General features: G+C 36.5%; 1 protein-coding gene across 1 annotated transcript in view; it reads right to left on the bottom strand.

Moving 5' to 3' along the window:
- The window catches only part of DIS2 (Arp2/3 complex, 34 kD subunit p34-Arc), a 69,342-nt gene that overhangs the window by 12,011 nt on the left and 34,411 nt on the right, over positions 1 to 22,920 (bottom strand). The window contains exons 4-7 of the mRNA XM_089821618.1: positions 13,464 to 13,633; positions 936 to 1,013; positions 707 to 839; positions 323 to 414 (exon numbers count right to left, since the gene is read on the bottom strand). Of these exons, the coding sequence (XP_089677744.1) occupies positions 323 to 414; positions 707 to 839; positions 936 to 1,013; positions 13,464 to 13,633 (473 nt within the window). The remainder of the gene's footprint in view (positions 1 to 322; positions 415 to 706; positions 840 to 935; positions 1,014 to 13,463; positions 13,634 to 22,920) is intronic.

Genomic DNA, 22,920 nt, shown 5'->3' with positions numbered 1-22,920 from the left:
CTTTCATTACCACAACAAGGTGAATAACTACCAAACAAACTTTTTATACGTATCATCCACAAAGCTATTAATAGTACTGAAAAATATAACTCCACCTTACATGTTTATGGATCCATATTTAAATATGGGTAACAGCCAGAAAATTAGATAATAACTGATATAGACATGAAAACTAAATAAAAGCAGAATTTATTCCCACAAGAAAATCTGACTTATGCAACAAAAATAAGCTACACTAACAGCAGTCTTCTTAAGCTACACATCACTATATATACAGTAATATTTGCAACCCATATATTATCTCATGGCCACATAATCCCACCTTTATATGATAGTTTACATAGGCATGAAAGGTCGATAGGCTCCATACTGTCTTCTCCAATTTCTTACCAACAACATGGCGAGGAAATATCACTGCACAGATTCAGACCATGATGCACAAATGTCAAGTTGTATTTCCTGTTATGCCACTAATATCAGTCATTTCTGAACCAATACATGTTCTGCATCAAAATTCAAGTTTAATTGTAGTTTGATTTAAGCATAACGAATCAAAAAATCCAAAGCATAAATTAAGAACAACAAAATAAGCCTCTTGGACACCTGAATAATCTGTTAAAACAATTGACAGAAAATAGCATTTCAAAACAGCTATTATCCAAAAGAAGAATAACAACGATAATTGTTGTAAAGAACTCAGAAGTACCAAAAGAAACAAATCCTGCATTTGCATGCAATGCATGTGCAGGTGCTCCTTTCAGTTCCAAAGGGGGCGATGTAGACCAGACACAAGGTGGTGCATTATTCAACCCTGCTGTCCGCCTCGCCTCCATAAACTCCTGCATGCTACAGCTATTTTAGGATGGGAAGCAAACACGCATTCTAAATACCACATTGTACCTCTATAAAACTCTATGATTAATATATAACCTTACCTGTAAAAATGATGTTGCAAGTATGACATCAACACTATCTTTGAATCGCATAGGAAACACCACAGTCACCTTTTCTGGCTGTCACAGAAAATCATGAAACGAGCCTGTCAAACCTTTGAAAACATCCAATGAACTTGACATATCAAAATGTACAAAAATGCCTAACATATTTATTATTAACTAATTAACAATTGAAACAAAGAGAATACACATCTCAGTCATACAAAGTTTTTTTAATATTTATAAATACGTAAGTTCATAATTAGAAACATGTTAGGAATTGCTATAGCTTCAACAGCAGTGAAAGGCATGTCAATTTGGAAAAGATTGGTTTTTCAACATTTCAACATTTTAAGTCCACATTTAAGACTTATCTAAGAGTTGTATAAAGTTGTAAAGAGTTCATTTCTGATTTCAATTTTATAATTTTATGCATATCTCCTATGTGACAGGGTTCCGTGTTAGACTTGCAGTTCAGCAATCCTTGAATGTCTATTTAACAGAGCATATTGTTAACAGAAAGTAGCTTTGTGCAGTAGAGTAATTTGATATCTTTTTATCAGTTTCAGATGCATCCCTTCCCAATATATCACAATGCAACTTACACATTGCATAGGTGATAACTAACAGTAGTTTTTAAATTTTCAACTATAATCTACTTTTTGAAACACAATATAGGAACGTGATTGGTTCCTCTCAAAAGTGAAAAATTTGACTTCAGTCTTTAATCTCAGAGGCTAAGTGGTTGTTTTCCCACACTAACAAGGGACATAAGGACTAGCCTATATAAAACTTGTATCGCTAATAGGTGTTATGTAGAAATGAGAGTTATGGTGCAATCCAATATCCACCAGTGATTAATGTTATGGAAGATAAATTAGTAGATAATGCACACCATCTTGTATGTTTATAGTTGCCAAAACTACTCTTCCTTTCTCAAAGGTTTGATAGTTTCATTGATGAGCGCATGGACATAGAGACATATATTGTCTGGTATGGACACAATTTTTAAGACACTATAATATTGATACAGTTGGATGAACAATCATATATATGCAAATTAAAAACATTTTATAATATTAAAACATTATTTTCAAGGCAAGAGCCTACAGCACAGCGACTTGTGAAACTCACATGGGAGGTCTTGGGTTCGAATCTACTTAAGCTTAACACTTAAAAATAATTAATTTCAACAAATAATAATAATTAATCCAGGCCTTGGCTGTTTATAGCTAAAAAATCATAATTTTCAACTTTATACCTGAATATTATAATTTTACTATTTACATTGCCCTGGGTGTAAGGGCAATGTTACATCAACCAAATATATTTCTGGTTTGCCTTTCCAACAAGGGCTATCTCAATGCAGAGTTGAAATTTCTGGAAGATTACAATTTTTAGAAAGTTGGTTGTTCACTTTGTGGATATATCAGTCTGCCAGTAAAGTTTCATTGCAGGATCAAGTCTATTTTTGAAGATATTGAAAATTTCCAGTATTGGCTGTAGGATATAAAAACATTGAATTCAGTTTAAGGCTAATTCAATTTTGAAGGCTCTAAAGGCTCCGAAAAGGGGTAAAACCTCAGCTGACTGGAGTTTCTTCATTACAGCATTGTAGAGTAGTTTGTGACATTTCCAAAATAGGGTCATAAAAGCCAATCAAAGCAACTGGTGATGAGTTATGGTCTCCGGAAGTTGTACTACCTTAAATGGACGAAAATGTATTTCCTTAAAAAATTGTTTTGCGTTTTGAAGTTGTTTGGGGCCTACTCTAATGTAAGAAAACATGAATAATAATATTTTAGGGTTGCTTGAGCTTAAAATTTAGGGTTAAATCTTCTAGAACCTTCTTGGGCGATAAAAAATTGCCTATATAATAAAAAGGTTTGTAGGGTTGTCTAGGGCAATTCTAGGGATATATATAGTGGCTCTAGCTTTCAGAATCTTGTAAGGAAAATGCCCATGTGGTTATGCATATCATATTTCTAAATATTGTAATTCCATTTTTTTGTAGAGATAATAAGAAGCCAATTTCCTCTTGCAATTTGTCGTTATTTGTCTATTTTGTTGTATGTGTTTGTAAAAACCCCAATTGGCTCCCAATTCGAATATTGATGCACAACTTATTGGTTTTTGCAATTTCCCGAAGTTTTTCTAATTTTTGAATTTTTTCCGAATCGTGTATCTATTTCTTAGTCTTTACTTGAATTATAAAAACTATCAAGAAATAAATTGCAGAAGTATAAACTAACCGAATATCACTTGCCAAATTATTATATTGAAGAAATTAACAACCATGCATATAATCTCAATACAAGTCTGAATATCAAATGGAACCTGAACTGAATGGTTGTGCATTTGTTGTTTCTACTAATATCCATTTGCAGTCCATTGCAACTCACAGGTGTCTGAATTAAATGGCTAGAGAGCAATCTTGAATGCTGGGCATAAAAATGTGGTTCGAACAGCTCCCAGAATTCCCAATACCACCCGCAACCAATGCACAATTTCCTTTCTGCAGATATGCTTTTGATCTCAACAGAAATCCACACAAGTTGTCGTCTCCAGTATGCAACCCAACACCAACCCACGGCTATGGTCAAGACCTTCACATGGCCAATATCAAATCGCAGGCCCAGTTTTATGTATTGTTGGTTCCTCAACAGCCGTCCAGCTCAAACACAAACCTGGGAATGCTGTGTGGTCTCCAAGGTGATGTCGTCCAAGAAATCTGCCCTTGCTTTCAATCACGTCTGCCAGTACTAGGAAATTCGTAGACTTCCAGGATCACTTTGTTCAGCAAAAAACAATGTAAACTCCCAACCAGAAAACGTAAACCTTCAATCAGAATCTCCAAGCCACAGTAAACACAAGAGTATTGAACAAATCTATTTGCAAATGCAATTCTAAAACCTCTTTCAAAATTCGCTCTTTCAGCAAGACAATAACTCCCAGCCACAGGAAACACAGTTAGGGAGATATAATAAACATTCAGTACATCACATATCACTATACCTCAGCAGTGAATTGCCCACTCACTTCAGACCCTTATACCACAGCAAGGGCAAAGAAATCAGAACTCAGGAAAAAGCCACAAAGACACAAAAAACAAATATATATTCAAATGTGCTTTTCCCAATGCAATGAGCTCTCATTTATAATCTTTCATTGACCAAAGTTTTCTAAATAACTCCACCTCAGAAATTGTGGAAGTTTCCTTAAAGAACTCAACACTAGAAACTTTCCAACACGCTTTTTTAAAAATATCTCTTAATGTCATTATTATAATAATGCAACTCAATGATTAACAAATAAATAAGAGCTCATGCATTTATTAGCTTTATTAACTGCATGTGACGACCAACTGTTGAAGCCACCCACTGCACTGCCATAAATAGCAATCGCCAAAAATGGACTTTACTGAAAATAGTAAGTCCACAACTAAGACCCCCGAAACACCTTGTCAGCTCACGAGGGTCGCTACGATGAGCTAACTCCATTGACTGCATGGACTTGCCAAAAATGGGGACATTACAGTGTTTGCATTAATAAGGGGAGTACCCATAGTTTGCAAACTCTCCACATATTCTCAAAGTTGTCGAGTACTCTCAAGTTTTTTTGTTGGGTGACTACTCTCAAGTTTTTTTGTTAGGCAAGTACTCTCAAGTTTAACTCTCGCGTATTTATAGATGTTAAAAAATGTAGGTAAACATGTTGATGCAGGGAAAACATTGGATTAGATGCATTTTTCACATCATTTTAGTGCTATAAAACTATTAATTTTCTCTATTGAAATGTCAATTACTCATTTAATACATTTTATAATTGTATTCTACAAAAAAAAAAGTATGTTTCTTTAAGAGATTTTAAATTTTAGTACTTTCTGAGTTGCCGAGTTTTCCCTGAGTTTTTGTTAAGAATATGTCATGTTCTTTCCAAGTTGAAAATTTTAGGCTTGCCGAGTACTCTCTGAGTCCAAATCTGGAAACTATGGGAGTACCCTTCATCAAGTGGTATCAAAGCAAAAGTTACCGAGTGTGTAGGCATAGCCAAATATGAGGCAGTTTGCACCAGGACTATGGTTGTGGGTTTGAGTGATAACCACAAAAAATAACACTAGAAAGGAATCGTGGCGGAAGAGCCAGAGGCATTTACTTATAGAAGAGTCAGAGGTGTGACTATCAAGTATAGATTTCCATTGCCAAGGATGGATGATATTATGGACTATTTGAGTGGATCTATGTATTTCACAAAGATGGATCTAAAAAGTGGATATTGCCATATCCGGATCAAAGGAGGAGATGAATGGAAGACAACCTTCAAGACAAGGAGGGCTTGCATGAGTGATTAATCGTGCCTTTTGGCTGACCAATGCACCGAGCACATTCATGTGGCTCATGAACAAGGTATTGAAAGAGTTTATCGGTAAGTCTGTCATTTTTATTTAGATGACATTTTGATCTTTAGTAAGACACTAGAAGAGGACATAACGCATATTTGTAGAGTGCTTGAAAGGTTGAGGGAAAATAAATTATTGATTACCCTAAATAAGTCTAATTTTGTGAAGAAATAATGTATCTGGGATTTGTAATTTCAACAGAAAGTCAAAAAATGAACCTAGAGAAAGTGAAGGCTATCCTCGAATGGCCGACTCCAAGGAGTGCTAGTGAGGTAATAGAATACTGGTTTGGCCAACTTTAACAGAAATCTTATCAAAAGTTTTATCAGTGGTTGTGGACCCTTCACTAAAACAATGAGCAGGGGATAGGAAAGAGTTTAAGTGGACTATAGAAGCAGACAAAAGTTTTGAATTGTTGAAATAGAAAGTTACAGAACAACTTGCTTTAGCACTTCAAGAATTTATTAAGGCGTTTCAAGTAGAAAGTGATGCTAGTAGTAATGCCATTAGAGCTGTTTTGACTCAAGAAGGTAGACCCATTGCCTATTTCAATGAGAAAATATTATATTTATGATTAGGTATTCTATGCTATAGTTCAAAGATTGAAAAAATGGAGACATTACCTTTTACCTAAAGAATTTATTTTATTTGTTGATCATCAAGCTTTGCAATATTTGAGTAGTGAAGGAAAGTTGAATCAAAGGCATTTGAAATGGGTTGAGTTTTTGTAGAGTTATACATTTGTTTTGAAACATAGGAGTGAGAAGTCTAATAGGGTTGCATATGCTCTCAGCAGAAGACAAATTTTGTTGATAAAGATGCAAATTGAGATCATTGGGTTCAAAGAATAAGAATTATATCCTGAGGATCTTGGTTTTGGCAAAGCTTGTACTGAACTTGTCAGTCTAGAAAAAACCAATATACAAGCAAAGGCATGAGAAGTGTTGAAGGAACTATAAAATCCCACTAAAATTTGCCTTTCTATGAGTGTTTCAATCCGGAGCCTTGCATAGAAATGATTGTCATGTTGATAGCTTACACAAGCTTAATGGTTGGAAACGAATGGTAAGATAGTTACAATCTACAACTTCCAATAGTTGCTCCATATCCACAAGACAATAATTAATTTCTTGTACAGCCAAGGCAAAAACATCTCAAACATGCAGCTACTATTAATTCTATTCCTTTCTTAATGAACATTTGACCCACCTGCATTTCGATGCAATGGATGCTAATGTGAGATTTACATGCAACCAATGCCAAATGGCATTTGTTGGGGGAATTTCTGAGCTTAGGTCAAAACAATATTCAAAACTATCGCTGGTATAATCTTACATGCTATAAATGGATCTAGGGAAAAATTCTTGACCACCAATGGCTGGTACCAACTCTGCTATTGCGTCAACAATTACTAGTGTGTTACTGGATTTGGGCGAAGAGAGAGATAACCAAAATGCTAACAAACAAGCTCATAGAGAATTATCTAAGTCGGCCTTGACATGGTCTTACAAGAGGTAGTCATAGGCGGCAAGCTACCCTTGATTATGAACTCACTGGAAATATAAAGGCGTAGAACTCTCGGTCCATTGCATCTACTTATCATCTCAACCTTGCTAGAAAAAGAAGACAGGTGTAGCAAAGAAATAGTGAAAGTGGCTAATCTCCCGAAATGTCCCATCAGAGTGGATAAGTCAAATGGCAACCACTAAATGTTTGCATTGGTTAGCGACGAATCAGAAGAAGTTGACTATTAGTGTTTGTGGCAACAATTTCTTGGCTATGTCCAATACCTCTTGATCTTATGCTTTCTAATATCTCTTTGCAATTGTCTAAATACCATTGAGGCCTCTTCGCAACTTCAAGCCTCCAGGTGCTAGGAACAGACTGGATGGTATAAGATCATTTGCTTCTGACAATAGCTGCTACTGCTCTAATCAAGTTGATTATGTATACTTTAAGCCTGATATAAATAGAAAGGTTGCAATAACCATGGGTCCAATTTACCAAAAACAAAAGAATTGTTAAATAAATAAATATTTAAATTATAAGAAAAAAATGTCCAAACTTAAACTTAGCAAAACTATTATATATCAAAGTAACGTGACTCGCCGTGAGTCACACGAGTCTACGAGTTATGACCACCCCCCCGAGTCATAATGACCCGTGACTCGGCTCACCTTGACTTAGTCGCGGTAGGCACAAATTCAGCGGGTTAAAATATATTTTTTTGCAAAGTTTTTTAATGTTTTTTCTTGTTATTCGTCACTCTTATAATCCTAAAAGGGCTCCCATAACACTCTATTGTGAGAAGAAGAAAGAGAGAGAGAGAGGTAGAAGAGTAATAGAGTTTCCTTGTTTTGCAACCAGCTGAAACGAAGAGAAGAAAAGCTTGCATTTGTGACATTGGAGCTTGCATTTAAATCATCAAGGAGTTTATAGGAGCTCTTCTCAACACTTCCCAAAGCATTTGAAAGAGGCAAGAGCTGATTTTTTAGATTTTGATGATTTTTTTCTCTATGTTTATGAGTTTTTTGCATGAATTTTTTTTGTTTGTTTATGAGTTTTTTTTTAACTTTAGATCTTCATAAAATACAATGCTTAAATGGTAATATTTGGTCTAAAATGTCTTATTGCAGCAACATTTACATTTTTCCTTACTTATAATGGCTCCTGGAGGTAAAAAAAGCCAAGCTCTCTAAAGGCAATAAAAAAGATGAGTGTTGGAAGTTCACCATAGACTTTCTGGGTAGAACTAGAACTCAAACAAAATGCCTATTTTGAAAAACCATTAATAGTGGGGGGATAAATAGATTGAAATACCATATCGCTGGCATACGTGGTCATGATACTGAGCCTTGTAGACTTGCAACTGTTGAGGCTCAACATTTTTGTTATGTAGCCTTGGAAAAATATGAACAAGAAAAGGAATTTAAAAAAAAAAACAATTGGAAGAGTTAGCTTAGATTGATTCTAGTTCCCTTCCACGCTCATCTGGAAATGTTTCTGAGTCAGTAGGTTGTGTTGGAGAAGGTTCTTCCCTTCCCCCCTATCGTCCTAGTGCTTCTGCTAGTCGTACTTCTTCTACATCTATGCCTTGCACTGCTGGTGGTTCTACTACTACGGCTGCTGCCCTTTCTAGTAGTACTGGGCCTACTAGCTTTATCTTTCGTCCTAAAGTCAGAAAATCTAGGTTGGACAATTCTTGTGTACCGCATACCACTCCTGGTGCACAACCCTCACTTTAGAGTTTGGGCTGGAATAGGGAGGTACATGAAGCTGGAATAAGAGCATTTTGCAAGTTTTGGTTTTTCTGCAACATTCCATTTATAGCAGCCAAGTACTTCAACTTCATTTATATTTGATTGTTTTACATTTTAAGTTTAAAAATTTTAATTCAATTTTATACTTTTAACTTGATGTTGAAAATTTGAAATATGCTAATTAAAATGTTTTTATAAATGTAACAGGACTCCTTATTGGCAAGGGATGATTGATGCAATTTCCATCTGTGGTGCAGGGTTCAAAGCCCCCACTAAAGATGAGTTGAGTGGCCCCCTCTTACTAGATATGGTTGAGGAGATGAAACTTGAGTTGGAGGACTATAAAAAAAATTAGAGCTAAAAGGGGTGTACTATTATGACGGATGGATGGACAGATAGGAGGAATAGAACCCTCCCAAATTTTTTTGTTTCTAGCGGAAGTAATTCATCATCCCCTACTTTTTGTCGCTTGAAGTCTAAAATTTAATGTATTATTGAATAACGAAAATTTTGTTTTATTGACTATTGATTCTTGAATGATAATTATTTTGTTTAATTTTCACTTTTAGGATCCACCATGTTTTTGAGGTCTATAGATGCTTCCTCACATGTGAAAAATGCAAAATTCTTATGCGAGACTATTGAGGAGGTCATAAGGGAGGTGGGGGAAGGCAATGTTGTCCAAGTGGTGACTGATAATGCAGCTAATTATGTTGCTGCAGGTAAAATTTTAACTTCTAACTTTCCAAGTTCTACTTCTAAAAAATTTGTTTTAGTTTTTCATTAAATTTTGAAAATTAAAAGTTTTTTAATACATCAAAAAATTTCATTGTTTACTAACTAATTTAAAATTGCTACAGGAAAACTTTTGATGGAGACACCCAAAAATCTTTTGGACTCCATGTGCGGCCCATTGCATCGACCTCATGTTAGAGGATATTGGCAAGCTTGCACGGGTGAAATCATGTGTTACCAAGGCCAAAAGTCTTTGTAAGTTCATCTATAATCATGCCTTGGTCCTCAGCACTATGAGGTAATACACGAAGGGAAAGGAGTTGGCTCGTCCTCGTATCACAAGATTTGCCTCTAATTTTATCACACTAAAATCCTTGCTGACTACAAGGTTAGATTTGAGGTGCATGTTTGTTGGTCCAAAATGGAGTTCCTCCTCCTTTGCCACCAGCCCTACAAGGATAGATGCAACAAAATGCATTTATGATGATGAAAGTTTTTGGGAGCCATGTTCAAAGATTGTGGAGGTAATTTAAATTTTAAATTTTAAAAGCTTACGTCTTAAAATTTTATAAATTAATTTATCTCATACATATTTTTGTTTTATTTTCATTGTGCAACTTTGCAAAGTTTCATCATTCACTAAATTGTTTTTTTGTTTAATTGTTTTGTAGATCACTGAGCCCCTTGTAGCCCTCCTACAAGTTGTTGATGGCCAGAAGCCCTCTATGGGCTACATTTATGAGGGCATGGATAGGGTCAAGGAGGCTATTAAGGCCAAATATGTAGGAGTTGAGGAAAACTATGGCCCTATTTGGGACATAATTGATAGGAGATGGCAAAATCAACTTCATAAGCCCATCCACGCAGCAGCCTATTACGTCAATCCGGCATACCGTTTCCATGACGATTTCAAAGTAGATGAGGAGGTTCTTAGTGGCCTATAAACAGTGATATCAAAGATGTCCTCTAATCCCATAGATATATTGCTTGAGATGGATGCCTATAATAATGCATCAAGGCCCATTTTTTCAAGTCAAATTTGCAAAGGTCATACAAAATTGCAGCCAAGTAAAAATTGCAACTTAATCCTTATACAATCTAATTTCTAAATTTCTAGCTTTAAACTTTAAAGTTCAAATTTTGAAATGAGACTAATATTTTTTTGTTTTCCTTTTTTCAAAATTCAAATGGATGGTGGCAAATGTTTGGGCCTTCAACCAAAAACTTTCAGCAAATCGCCATCCGCATTTTGAGCCAGTCCAGTAGCACTTCTGGATGTGAGCGCAACTGGAGCATGTTCAAGCACATCCACTCGAAGAGGCATAACAGGTTGTCTGTGCAGAAAATGAATAGGCTAGTCTTTGTGCATTACAACCTACGCATTAGGATCAGGGAGATTTTGGATAGTGACACCTCTCCGATTACTCTAGAGGAAGTTGATCCAGAGTCTCAGTGGATCACTGAGGCTACTGATCCTGTCTTTGATGATGAAGACCTACAGTGGCTCAACCAGGTAGATAGAGAGGGCCAGGCTGAGGTTGTGGCTATGGCAACAGAGGACCAGAGAGCTCCAGTTGTTCCTAGTGGCACCTCACAGGCATGGCAGAGCCAGAGACTACAGTTGATCCTAGAGGCACCTCACAGGCTGATGCTATGGCTACTCAGACATCCAAGACCTACCTTTGACGCCTTACTAAGAAGCATTTTATAGATTATACTGACCCTGAGGTTGAGGCTGAGGTAGGGGATGAGGATGAGGATGAGGATGACGATGATGATGACGATGAGGATGACAATGATGATGAGGACTCCGACTATGAGCCATAGCTATAGTCTTGTTTAACTTTTTGTTTAACTTAATATATGATCAGAATTTGGAACATTTGATGATGACTATTGATTCATTGAATCTTGATGTGTTGGATTTATCATTTCATAATACATATACATTTTGATGGGTTGCATGGATTTATCATTTTATATATGATTCTATGTTTTACTTTTATAATATTTCCTTCAGCTACTGTTTAAACTTTAAACTTTAATTACTAGTAATATAGTATTTAGCAATTTACCTTTGTAGTATTGTACTTATGTAATTGATGTACGTTTGACTTTTAGAGTTTTAAGTATGTGCATTATGATCAAATTATCTTCTATTTAATGATGTTATTGTGTCTTTATGCTTTATTCAATAATGGGTGCATGGAATGTTCTTTAAATCCTAAAAAATCTCAAAATTTTGAGATTTTTTCACTTTGCCGAGTCACCGCCGAGTCATTTCCGAGTCTAAGCTAGGTCACGGGTCAAGTTACCCTTGCCGAGTCCGAGTCACGTTACTTTGTTATATATAAATTGCCTCTGAGCTAAACTTCAATGATTAAAATAAAATAAAACCTACAATAAAAATCTAGAGATGGAACATCTTCAAGGAATTGAAAATTAAAAGCTCATTCTTCATCACACCTGGGGTAGTTGTATCTATGTAAAAGAACATGACTTGTATTCAACATCCTTAGATCAGTATGCAGTGAATAAGGGTATTTCAAATTTTCACCAAACTCGATCAATTGCAGCTGGATATGACGATACAACAGCAAAAACAAACAACAATTATTTAATTGGCTGCTCTTAGAGAGGCATGCAGAGAGTTTCAAAGAGATAAAATGCCTTCAAAAAACAAAAAAATACAATGCATATAAAACCTTATCCAGACATGAAGCTGTGGGTCAAAGTCAAAAAATAAAAAAACATAAGGTCAAAAATCATTAAGACCCAAAAGTAAACATGGTTTTGGCATTTTTATTGTGATTATCAATGAACAATATTGACAGAAATATGTTTGGGGGAAATATCTATGTGAAACCCCGCAATTTGTGATTCATACAATTAATTAAAGTTTTCTCCGATTTCTGCTTCTATGTTTTAAACCATTACCTATCCAGGATCCTCATTAAGTGAAATATAATGAGCTGTGAAGCAGAAACAATAGTAATGAATGATTCCCTTCCCTTCGCAAGTGCAATACCAAACTACAAATTGTGACAGAATGAATGACAGTTCCTAAAAGGACAACAAAATATATACATCATTTGTTGAAATAGTTGTAAAGTTATGTTCACTACCCTTAGATACATAAGGGAATAAATGTATAGTTCTATAATTGCTGTGGCTCACCACATCTGTATCAAGAGACCCTGAAAATTTGACATATCCATTTCTATGAAACTCTATCCCTATATGATTACATACATATGGAAGACACTTCAAATGCTATAGGCCAATTTGTTTTTTAGTAGCTAATACAAAATACAGTTAGCATTCATTTCTTAATCGGAAACATCAGTCTAGTCATATTATAATTCAGAAAATGGTGCACATTTATGACATCTGAATGTGTGGCTACAAGAAATGTGTCTGGTTGTCCAGTGTAACATAATGTCTTCTGGAGTTTTATCCAAAAATATCCAACTAATGTGCATTTCTCTACACTCTTTAGCACAACAAAATAATTAATACATCAAAGCAGAGGCCATCTTAATTCACAGAGTATGGCTCTCTACTTTTCAATGACCCATGTAGATTCATGACTTGTTGAACAGTCAAAGTCAGTCTCATCTAACACAACCTAACAAAGAAGGAATGTTGAATAAAAACTGGCAGTGCACAATTGAAGATGAAACAGCCATTGGACAGTCACACCTTTAGGGAGTGTTTATGTTGAAAGTGAGTAAGATGATCAAGATCAGCCTTCATTCAATGCAACCTGACAAAGATGGAACTTCGAATAAAAACTGGCAGTGCAAAAATGAAGATGAAACAGCCATTGGACATTTGCACTTTTAGGGAGCATTTAAGTTACAAGCGAGTAAGATGATCACCATTAAAAATGGAGTTAAATGTCTGGAATAACTTTTGCGGGGTAACACAAAGGCTGCCCTTAGACCATAAAATCCTAGAGTAACAAGCTTGGACATTGATAATTAATATTTAAAATAAATTAGCAATAGCTTTGCATACTACTGAGATTGAAGACAAGATTTCTTGCACAACAAAAGAAATACATGCTTCACGAGACGAGCAGTGCAACTTAATTTGCAAATGTAAGAAGACAAAATTTTACAACTATCTCACCTGAGGAATGAGAAAGAAAGACTCCTTTGGACGGTGCACAAGGGCAACAAGCCTATCTGCATCAGGTGCAACTACCTTAAAAGCAAGATGCTTCAAAATCTCCCTCATAGGTGCTCCTAGCACCACTAATCGCAGTGATGCAATTTTTGTCATGAATTGAATTCGACGATCTGTGCAAAAAAGAGAGTAAGAACAGTGTGCATCTTAAAATAAAAGCTTAAAAGGATTAAAATAAGAGAACACCTGACACAATCTCCTATTCTATTCTAAACAATCACCTTCTAAATAGTAACAGTATTTGAAATAAAATGTAATTATGTAAAAGAGTGGAGATAGGCAATAACTTTAATCAAAAATTTCAATATAATACTCCATCAATCTCCTTTCCAAGCATCATTAGAATACAAACAATATTACAACACAAGTTAATTACAGCTACGGAAATTCTCAAAAATCTTTAAATGAAGTCCAAGGGGTTTAGATTAGTTGGTTGAAGCTATGAACTCTCATTGTGGAGACCTTGGTTCAAATCCCAAGAGGGACATCTTTGTGGAATTCTAAGTTGTGACTCTTGGTCTTCTATTGGTTGTATTTGTCTCATTGTAGAAAGGTGGATTCTAAGTTGTGACTCTTGGTCTTCCAAATGTTATTTCTAGTGTGGTTGCTCGAAAGGAGCTTGAATAAGTTTGTAATTCTCATGTTGTTGCTTGAATGAGCACAAGATTTGTAAACGATTTCTATGTAAAAAAATCTTTAAATGAAGTGCTTTTATTTCTTCTTTCTATTAAATCACACCAGTCTACTGCTTTGGTGGAACAACAGACAAAACATCTTCTGCAGGTGTGTAAACACATAAAAAAGTGAAGACAAATGTTTGACGAGGAAGTCCATCAATCTCCTTTAAAAAAACATTCAATCCTACAAAAGGAAAATTTCAAATTCATTTGGTTGCTACTTTTTATTATATCATACAACCTACAGGTCTCCTACTTTCAGTGGCAGGATGACATGTTACCCATCCCTTGTACAATAGCATAATAAAAATAGTTTTTATTCACGAAGATCATAATTACCAGATTCTTTCCTCTGAGCCTTCGATGTGGAAGCTGGTGCATTCTGGATGCACCCAGAAAGCACACCACAGGGCTGTGGTTGCCCTGTGGAGCGAGTCCACAGGGCATCCATAGCCCTGTGATGCGCTTCCTGCGCACATCTAGAGTGCATCAATGAGCATCTAGGGCAGAAAACATCAAAAAGTGACATTTTTTACTTACAACATAATTTAAAACATGTGCTTAATGCCTTTTTTTAAATTATTTTTTGCCTCTAAGCCCTAAAAACGGTGCCCCTAAACCCTGAAACGGCGCTAATAGAGGCCATTCATTGGCTTTTGATCCCATTTTGTTTTCTGCTTTGCGCACACACACACGTGTGTGTGTATATGTATATGTATATATATGTATATATATGTATATGTATGTATGTATATATATGTATATGTATGTATGTATATGTGTGTGTGTGTGTATATATGTACATATACACACACACACATACATATATATCTATACTCGCATCCAAACCTAGGTTACTAGTTCGGGTTTCCGTACAAGAACCCGATTAATGGGTTCAAGGAAAAAATAATCATTAAGCTTAGTAAGAGTTCGTGTGTGTGTGCGCACGTGCATTATATATACAACAAAAAAAAGAAATATACAGAAGTTTAAAACTAAATCATTTCATAGTACACCTAAGCCATTTCATAGTATGATGCTTGATCACAGATCAACAAATGCCAAAGATAAATGGTAAAACACAATTCTATCATTCTAATGAAAATTGTTGCATTGAATTACTGAATTAAAATATTGTTCATAAAAGTTTGGAAGTTGAAACATGATTTGAAGTTTAATTTTCATAAACAATCAAAGTTTTGATCAAACATCAAATGGATTATCAAAACATTGTCATCTAGCACTACATCCACCAAGTGTCATGTCCTCGACATCGTTCACATCAAGCATAGTGTATCTAGCAAGATCCTGAATGGTCATATCCTAGCCAGCGGACTCAAGTACTATGCCCCATGATGTCTCTGCCCCCTTTTTGTATTTTGGATCCCTATGTGTCACAAGATGCAAATTGGTGTGAATAAACACAAAGTTCTCAGCTTTTTTGGCAGCCAACTAATTACACTTGACTAAGTGGATAAAGAAGTAAGTACTCCAATTCCCCTTGGCAGCAGAAGAGCTAGCAACCTAGAGAGAAAACAAACAAAATTAAAAATACAAAATTAAATTCAACAATGTTAATTGTCAAATTCTACAATGCAAGTCACCAAAAAAAGGAAAAAAATTAATTATTTGAAAATTACTTGTGAATGTATCTTAATGGCAAGAGGTTGGAGGTACACATTATCATGACCATAAAGGAACCATCCTGTAATTGCATCCATTCTGCTTTGGTCATTTATAGGAGAGAGATCTTTTCTTGAGATGAATAATCCAAATTCTCTCCTAACAGCTACCCTTACCTCTGAGTCACTAAAGATCTCGTTGAGTGCCCCTTTGTACCCACTAGCAACCTTAACATTTCTATATGGTGGTACTCTACCAAGAATAGTACCCTTTGCACTATAAGGAGGTGACGAGGTGGGATCATTTTGTTCCAGCGATGGAGAACAATAGCTTCCACCTTTTTATAAAAGGTGTCCTCAGGATCATTCTCTCTTCTTTGTATCAACTGGGACATCAAGAGATGCTCATGTAAGTTATCTTGATTAAAAATTTAGATATCTCTCAATAAGTGATGATAGAGGAATGTATTAAAAATTAAAAATTATAACTTACCACTTTTATCCTCTCCAACATGGTGTCCATGGCATCATAGACATCTCTGAGACATTGTTCATCAGTATCGGCAAACAAAAGCATAGACATGACTCGCTTGGTGAATTCCAATACATACTCCACATGACCCCACCAATCATCATACAATACCATTGCCTTCACTTTTTGGGCCCTTACTATATTGGACTGCTTCCAAATGCCCCATTAGTTGCTAATGACCATTTGTGGCAATGCCTCTTTTACATTCACAGGTCGTCTCAAGAGGATTGTGTGAGGCAAAACAAGATTCAACCACCTAAGATCATGTTAATAGTAACACATTTAAAATATTAAACAACACAAAGAAATATTTTAATCAATTATTCAAAACATGACATAAAATGATAATTGGAACTAAATAAATTAAATTTTAAAATTTACCTTCAATAGTTCCAACTTGAAGAAAGTATTGAAAATTGCCTGTGATGTATGTTGACTTATCACAAACGTCTGAATCTCCTCACCCTCATAAATTTGTTTGACCTAGCCAGCTTGGGTGTGAATTGCATCTACCAAAGCCCCTGCAACATTGCAAACTTTTGCATTATCCTTACTTGGACAACATTATCACTACCCACCACCTCTATGGAATCAATAAGAATCCAGAAAATAAACTTCACATCTTTTACTTCCCCCTCACAATCAACCACCATCAAAAACATTCCCCCTTACAGCCACAACAATAATATTGATTAAGGGATGGTTTATGCAATCTTTCCATCAATCAGAGACAATACATGCACCTATTTGAATCTCTAATTCGATTTGATTATGCCTCTACATTTTTCCTCTCTTTATGCAATAAGGTGGTGCACACCTTTTCAAATCCAAGACCTTGGTAACTAGAAGGTGCATTATTTATTGTTGTCACCATCTCCCTCCAATAGGGTGACCTCACTAAGTTGAATGGAAGACCATTTGCATAGAGGCAACTTGCAATTTTTTCATCAGCAATATATCTTGCCACATTTCCAAATGCTTGATCTAGTGGGCATCTCTTGCGGGTGGTGACTTGTGATTCATCTACATCTTCATCCTCCTCCCTAGGAGGCATAGGCAAGAAGGGATGTCTAAAGGCCAGTTAAGTGGGTGGTGGTAGTGTTGGTTTTTTTCCCGAAACTATTACCACTTTGTTTTCCTTTTGCAACGAGTTTATCTGCATCTTCTTGCTTGTTAATGAATGTTGTTATTTGTCCAGGTGGCAGCCCCTTCTTATCTCCCCCTACTGGACCCCTCACACATATTAATCCCTTTACCCCCGGAGCTCATAAAATGAAGTTTTCCTCTATAGTATGAGCTTCTATATTCCAAGTTACAAAAATTACATTTCCATACAAACCCCCACCTCTAGTACATTGAGAAATTTTTGTAACGTATTTCCATAGAGGAGACCCTTATCAATTTTTTCTTTTTCAGGCCCATCCACTAAGCTTCGACTACTCGTTGCAATCTATAACAAAAAAGGAGGAAAAAAACTTCAAAACTTATACAAAAGCTTGAAAAACTTTATAACTTTTCACAAACTTGAAACAATCTATCAGCAAACTAAAGAATATGGTTAAATGCATAACTTGAAACATAAATCTACTCTTTGGAAGATATTTGCAACTCCACAATCGATCTCTTTGAATACAATCACCTTACTTCAAACAAATAGAAACCGGGAGAAAATACATATAAAAGGAAAATTTGCTGCTTATTTCTTTATCTATTGCATTAATCATAGATATAGTTTTGCTTCTTAAAATTGTTAATTTATAGAACACAATTCGCAGCTGCTTCTATTGCTAAATGATCTTAGTGGGATGTGCAGAATCCCTCTCTCTTATGCACACTGGATTTTGATTGCCGGTCTCTTCGTTCTCACCTCCTTCAATAGACTACACTTCTTAATTTTCTCTTTTTCTATGGGACTACAATTTAATTGATCATTGATCAAGGTTTTTGGAACAGATATGGTAGGGAATGGGGATGAGTTTCCATGATGGCAACTCTTTTTTGCTGATTTTGGGGACCACTAGGTGACGGCTATATAAAAATAGAAAAATTTAAAATATGTAGGGGAATTTAAAATATTCATATGAAAACATGGATAATGCATGCACTTATACATTATAGAACATTTAAATATAAGAATTAGCAAACTTCTTATGCCAAATTTATGTAGTATTGAGATGATGCAGGAGCATCCTAGGGCTTTGAGCAATCATGCATGTTGGAGGTGTTTTAGCTAAGTATTGTGGACCCGATCACCAAACAATGGTACTCAGTCGCTGAAGGGTGTAGTTGTGGCCGAGGAGCTCGATCATTAAAGGTTGCTCGGCATTCTCTATGAGCTCGGCATGTGTTGGTTGCTCGACACTCTCTATGTGCTCGACATGTACTGGGAGCTCGACAATGCTCGGGAGTTTACTAATGCTCGGCTTGGTCTTTTTGACGCTTGGCTTGGTCTTGGTCCCTGTTGGTGCCGAATTGTCTATAAGCCAGCTTTTGATATTTAATTCGTGTTGTAGCTGATTTTGGGGTATTTAATTTGTGTTGTAACCGACTTGTGGCTAAACATATATTTAATGTATGAATTTAATTTAATTTGTAATGAATTGGGCCGACTTGTGGCTTAGTTGGGTATAAGTAGGGTGGTTTTGTGGAGTTTTTAGGCATTATTGTCATCCAGCTTGGAGAAGAGGATGCGAACTTTGAAGGGCTAGTAGCTACGGCTTGAAAACCAAAGAATAGCTTGGTGGACCTAAGGGTACAAGTGTAGATTCTTCTTGGTGTTCTTATCCAATTGTGGATCTGGACTAGCTGGGATTGGTGTGTGGAGTTGGATTTTGAGGGATCTTGCAGAACTGTTTTTGTAATTGTTGTTGTATTTGGCCCTAACCCTAAAAGGCCTTATAGTCAAGCATATTGCATGTAATCGGTTATTTATGAATAAAGAGTTGCGATTTGGTATCAAATTTGGCATTGTTGTTGTGTTTCCGTTGTGTGGTTATTTGTTGGGGGCTAGAACATCTCCTTTGGGGATTCTCCTGCCTTGTACTACATCAGGTGGTATTAGAGCGAAGGTTTTCCCAAGTGTGTAGACAAATCGCCGAAGTTGAGGTAGTTTGCACCAAGACTTGGGTGAAGGTTGGAAGTGAAGGTTGATCTAGTGGAGCTGATTAATCTTTTGGATTTGTGCATCTATTGCTTAGGGTTTACAGAAAAATTGGAAGATGCCTCCAAGAAGAATGGACCCTAAGGCAATTGATGATCTTAGTGATGTTGTGGAGGAAAGGATCTCAGAGAAGATTAGAGCAGAATTCGGATCTGAGATTGCATTGATGAAGAGTGACATGATTGCTGAAATTGTGAGTGCTTTAGGTGGTGCACTAGGCATGTGGGTACTTAAGATGGTTATGAGGAAGTTGCTAAAGACTTTAAAGTTACTGGTTCTAGTGGTGAGGGCAGAATTGATCATATGGGGAGACCTATTGGAACTAGCACTGGGCAATTTGCTAGACCTCGATCTCAATTGAAGTTGAAGCATAAGATGGAGGTTTCTAATTTCTTAGGTACTTTGACTCCTGAAGACCTGATTGATTGGATTGGTGAATTGGAAGACTACTTTGAGCTTGAGGATATTGAAGATCCACTCAGAGTGAAGTTGGCATAGACTAAGATGAAAGGACATATTGCTCTTTGGTGGAAAGAACTACAAAGAGACAGAGGAGGAAGTTGAAATGAAGATCACTCAATGGAGGTTGATGATGACTGAGTTGAAGGCTAAGTTCATTCCTACTGATTATGAACTTTAGTTGTTTAAGAGGATGCAGAATCTAAAGCAGAAAGATATGACTGTGAAAGATTATACTGAGGAGTTCTACAAGTTGACTATTCAGTCTGGGCATAGAGAATTGTCAAAGGAGAAGGTAACTCGGTACATTATGTTTTGAGATTCAATATTCAGGATGAGGTTGGTATGCTAAATATTTCTTCGGTTGAGGATGCTTATCAATATGCTTTGAAGGCAAAAGATAAGTTGAAGAGGAAAAGTCAAGGTAATGCTAAAGGAAAGGAGAAGCAGAAGCTCAGCAAAGGCTAAACTAAGTGCAGAAGGGGAACCAAAACCTATTGATCAGAGGAGGACAGGTGGAGGTGGGTTTAGTGGTAATTGTTTTAGATGTGGTGAAGAAGAGCATAGATCTTTTGAATGTCCCCATGGTAGGAAAGTTGTTTTTGCGAATGAGGTTGTAGTCCAAGATAGTCAACCTAAGCAAGGAGAGAGTTTACTAACTTAGTGAGTATCAGTTGGTCAGAGGACACTGGATTCTTGTCAGAGTACTAGTTTGTTCAGGACTTGTTGCAAGTTTGGTGGTAAAGTCTGCAAGGTGATTGTAGATGGTGGTAGTACTAATAACCTTATTGCTGAGGAGATGGTTTAGAAACTTGGTTTGAAAAGAGTACGACATCCTTATCCTTATAGGATTGGCTAGTTACAACGTGAGCATGCTTTGGAGGTGAGGGAGCAATGCCTTGTTAATTTCCAAATTGGGCAGTATAAGAATCAAGTGTTGTGTGATATTGTGAACATGAACGGTTGTCATGTGTTGCTTGGTAGACCTTGGCAGTATGATTGCAGGGTTGTGCATAATTGTATCAAGAATGTGTTTACAATTGTGAAAGGTGGCAGGAAGCATTCCCTGATTCCTTTGCAGAATGAAGAGTTCGGTAGGAGAAACCTAAGTATTGGCAGCCGAGTCGAGTTAGCATATTCTGAGAGGGTTGGAAATCAGCATGGAAAGCAGACCTATAGCACACCTAGGATGGATGCAAAGAAGCAGAAGAACAAGGCAAAGAGTGTGCACGTTGAAGACTTGGAGGATATGTAAGTGAAGAACCAGTTTGGGATTTATGTGTTGAATCCCAGGAGATGTTTTCCAGCTACTGAGAACATCTTTTCGAACCTGAGGTGTCTAATGCAGGAGCATCCTAGGATTTTTAGCAATCCTACATGTTGGAGGTGTTTTGTCTAAGTATTGTGGACTCGGTCACCAAACAGTTGTGCTCGATTGCTAAAGGTTGTAGTTGTGGCCAAGGAGCTCAGTCATTGAAGCTTGCTTGGCATTCCCTGTGTGCTCGGCATGTGTTGGTTGCTCGGCACTCTCTGTGTGCTCAACATGTGTTGGTTGCTCAGCACTCTTTGTGTGCTCGGCATGCACTGGGAACTCGGCAGTGCTTGGAGTTTATTGATGCTCGGCTTGGTCTTTCTAATGCTCGGCTTGGTCTTGGTTCTTGTTGGTGCCGAGTTGTCTGTGAGCCGAATTTTGGTATTTAATTCGTGTTGTAGCAGCCTTGGGGTATTTAATTTGTGTTGTAGCCGACTTGTGGCTCAACATATATTTAATGTATGGATTTAATTTAATTTGTAATGAACTAGACCAACTAGTGACTTAGTTGGGTATAAGTAAGGGGGTTTTGTGGAGTCTTTATGCATTATTGTCATCCAGCTTGGAGAAAAGGATGTGAAATTTGAAGGGCTAGTAGTTACAGCTTGAGAACCAGAAAATAGATTGGTGGACCTAAGGGTACAAGTGTAGATTTTTCTTGGTGTTCTTATCCAGTTGTGGATCTAGACTAGCTGAGATTGGTGTGTGGAATTGGATCTTGAGGGATTTTGCAGAACTATTTTTGTAATTGCTATTGTATTTGGCCCTAATCCGGAAGGCCTTACAGCAGGGCATATTGCATGTAATCAGTTATTTATGAATAAAGAGTTGTGATTTGGTATCTGATTTGGCATTGTTGTTGTGTTTCCGCTGTGTGGTTATTTGCTAGAGGCTAGGACATCTCCTTTGGGGATTCTCCTGTGTTGTACTGCATCATGAGAGAACCGAATTTCCTCTAGACTTGGAAGCCTAAGTAGCCTACACATCCCCTGTCCCTGGTACATTTCCAGGTGGGGATGGCTGCAAAAACACGAGGGAACACATCCCTGGGTAACATAGTTCTTGTTTCATCCTCCATTCTTAAACAAGTTGCAATTCTCAATAACTGATCAGAGCCAAAAACTACAATTATCTAGTGATTTTGCAACTTTTACAGAAACTACAATTATTTAGTGATTTTGCAACTTTCACAGTTTTGAAATAGCTCGACTGCATAACCACTGATTCTGACAACTGATTCTGTGCCCATCTGATCCTAGATAGCTCCAATGCTGTGAGTTTTTTGTTTCAACCTTATTGCAATTTTTTAACAACAGAAATAACTAAATATTATAGTAATAGAAATTAGGTCTTTGCTGTGCAACAATTTTAGTTGTTTTTCTATAAAATTAATCCTCCAACTGGTGTGTCACATTTACTTTGGATATAACTTTAGTTTTCTGGAAATTTTCCTATCCTGCCATCTGAGGCGTGTTTATTACAACCTCTAGGACTAAAATGAGAAACACTAAGCAAATAAAACATCAGAGATAGTGATGTAAATATAAAACGGCATTTAAAAAGCATAATTATTTAATGATGCGTAATTCAGCTTTCTCATGTCAACAGTCAAAACATACTCATTCCAACATCTTTTTG

The sequence above is a fragment of the Cupressus sempervirens genome, chromosome 3 (assembly GCF_028749045.1).
Source record: "Cupressus sempervirens isolate cs-2001-9-10 chromosome 3, ASM2874904v1, whole genome shotgun sequence".
Classification (NCBI taxonomy): domain Eukaryota; kingdom Viridiplantae; phylum Streptophyta; class Pinopsida; order Cupressales; family Cupressaceae; genus Cupressus; species Cupressus sempervirens.
This window is presented reverse-complemented; position numbering and strand designations above follow the sequence as displayed.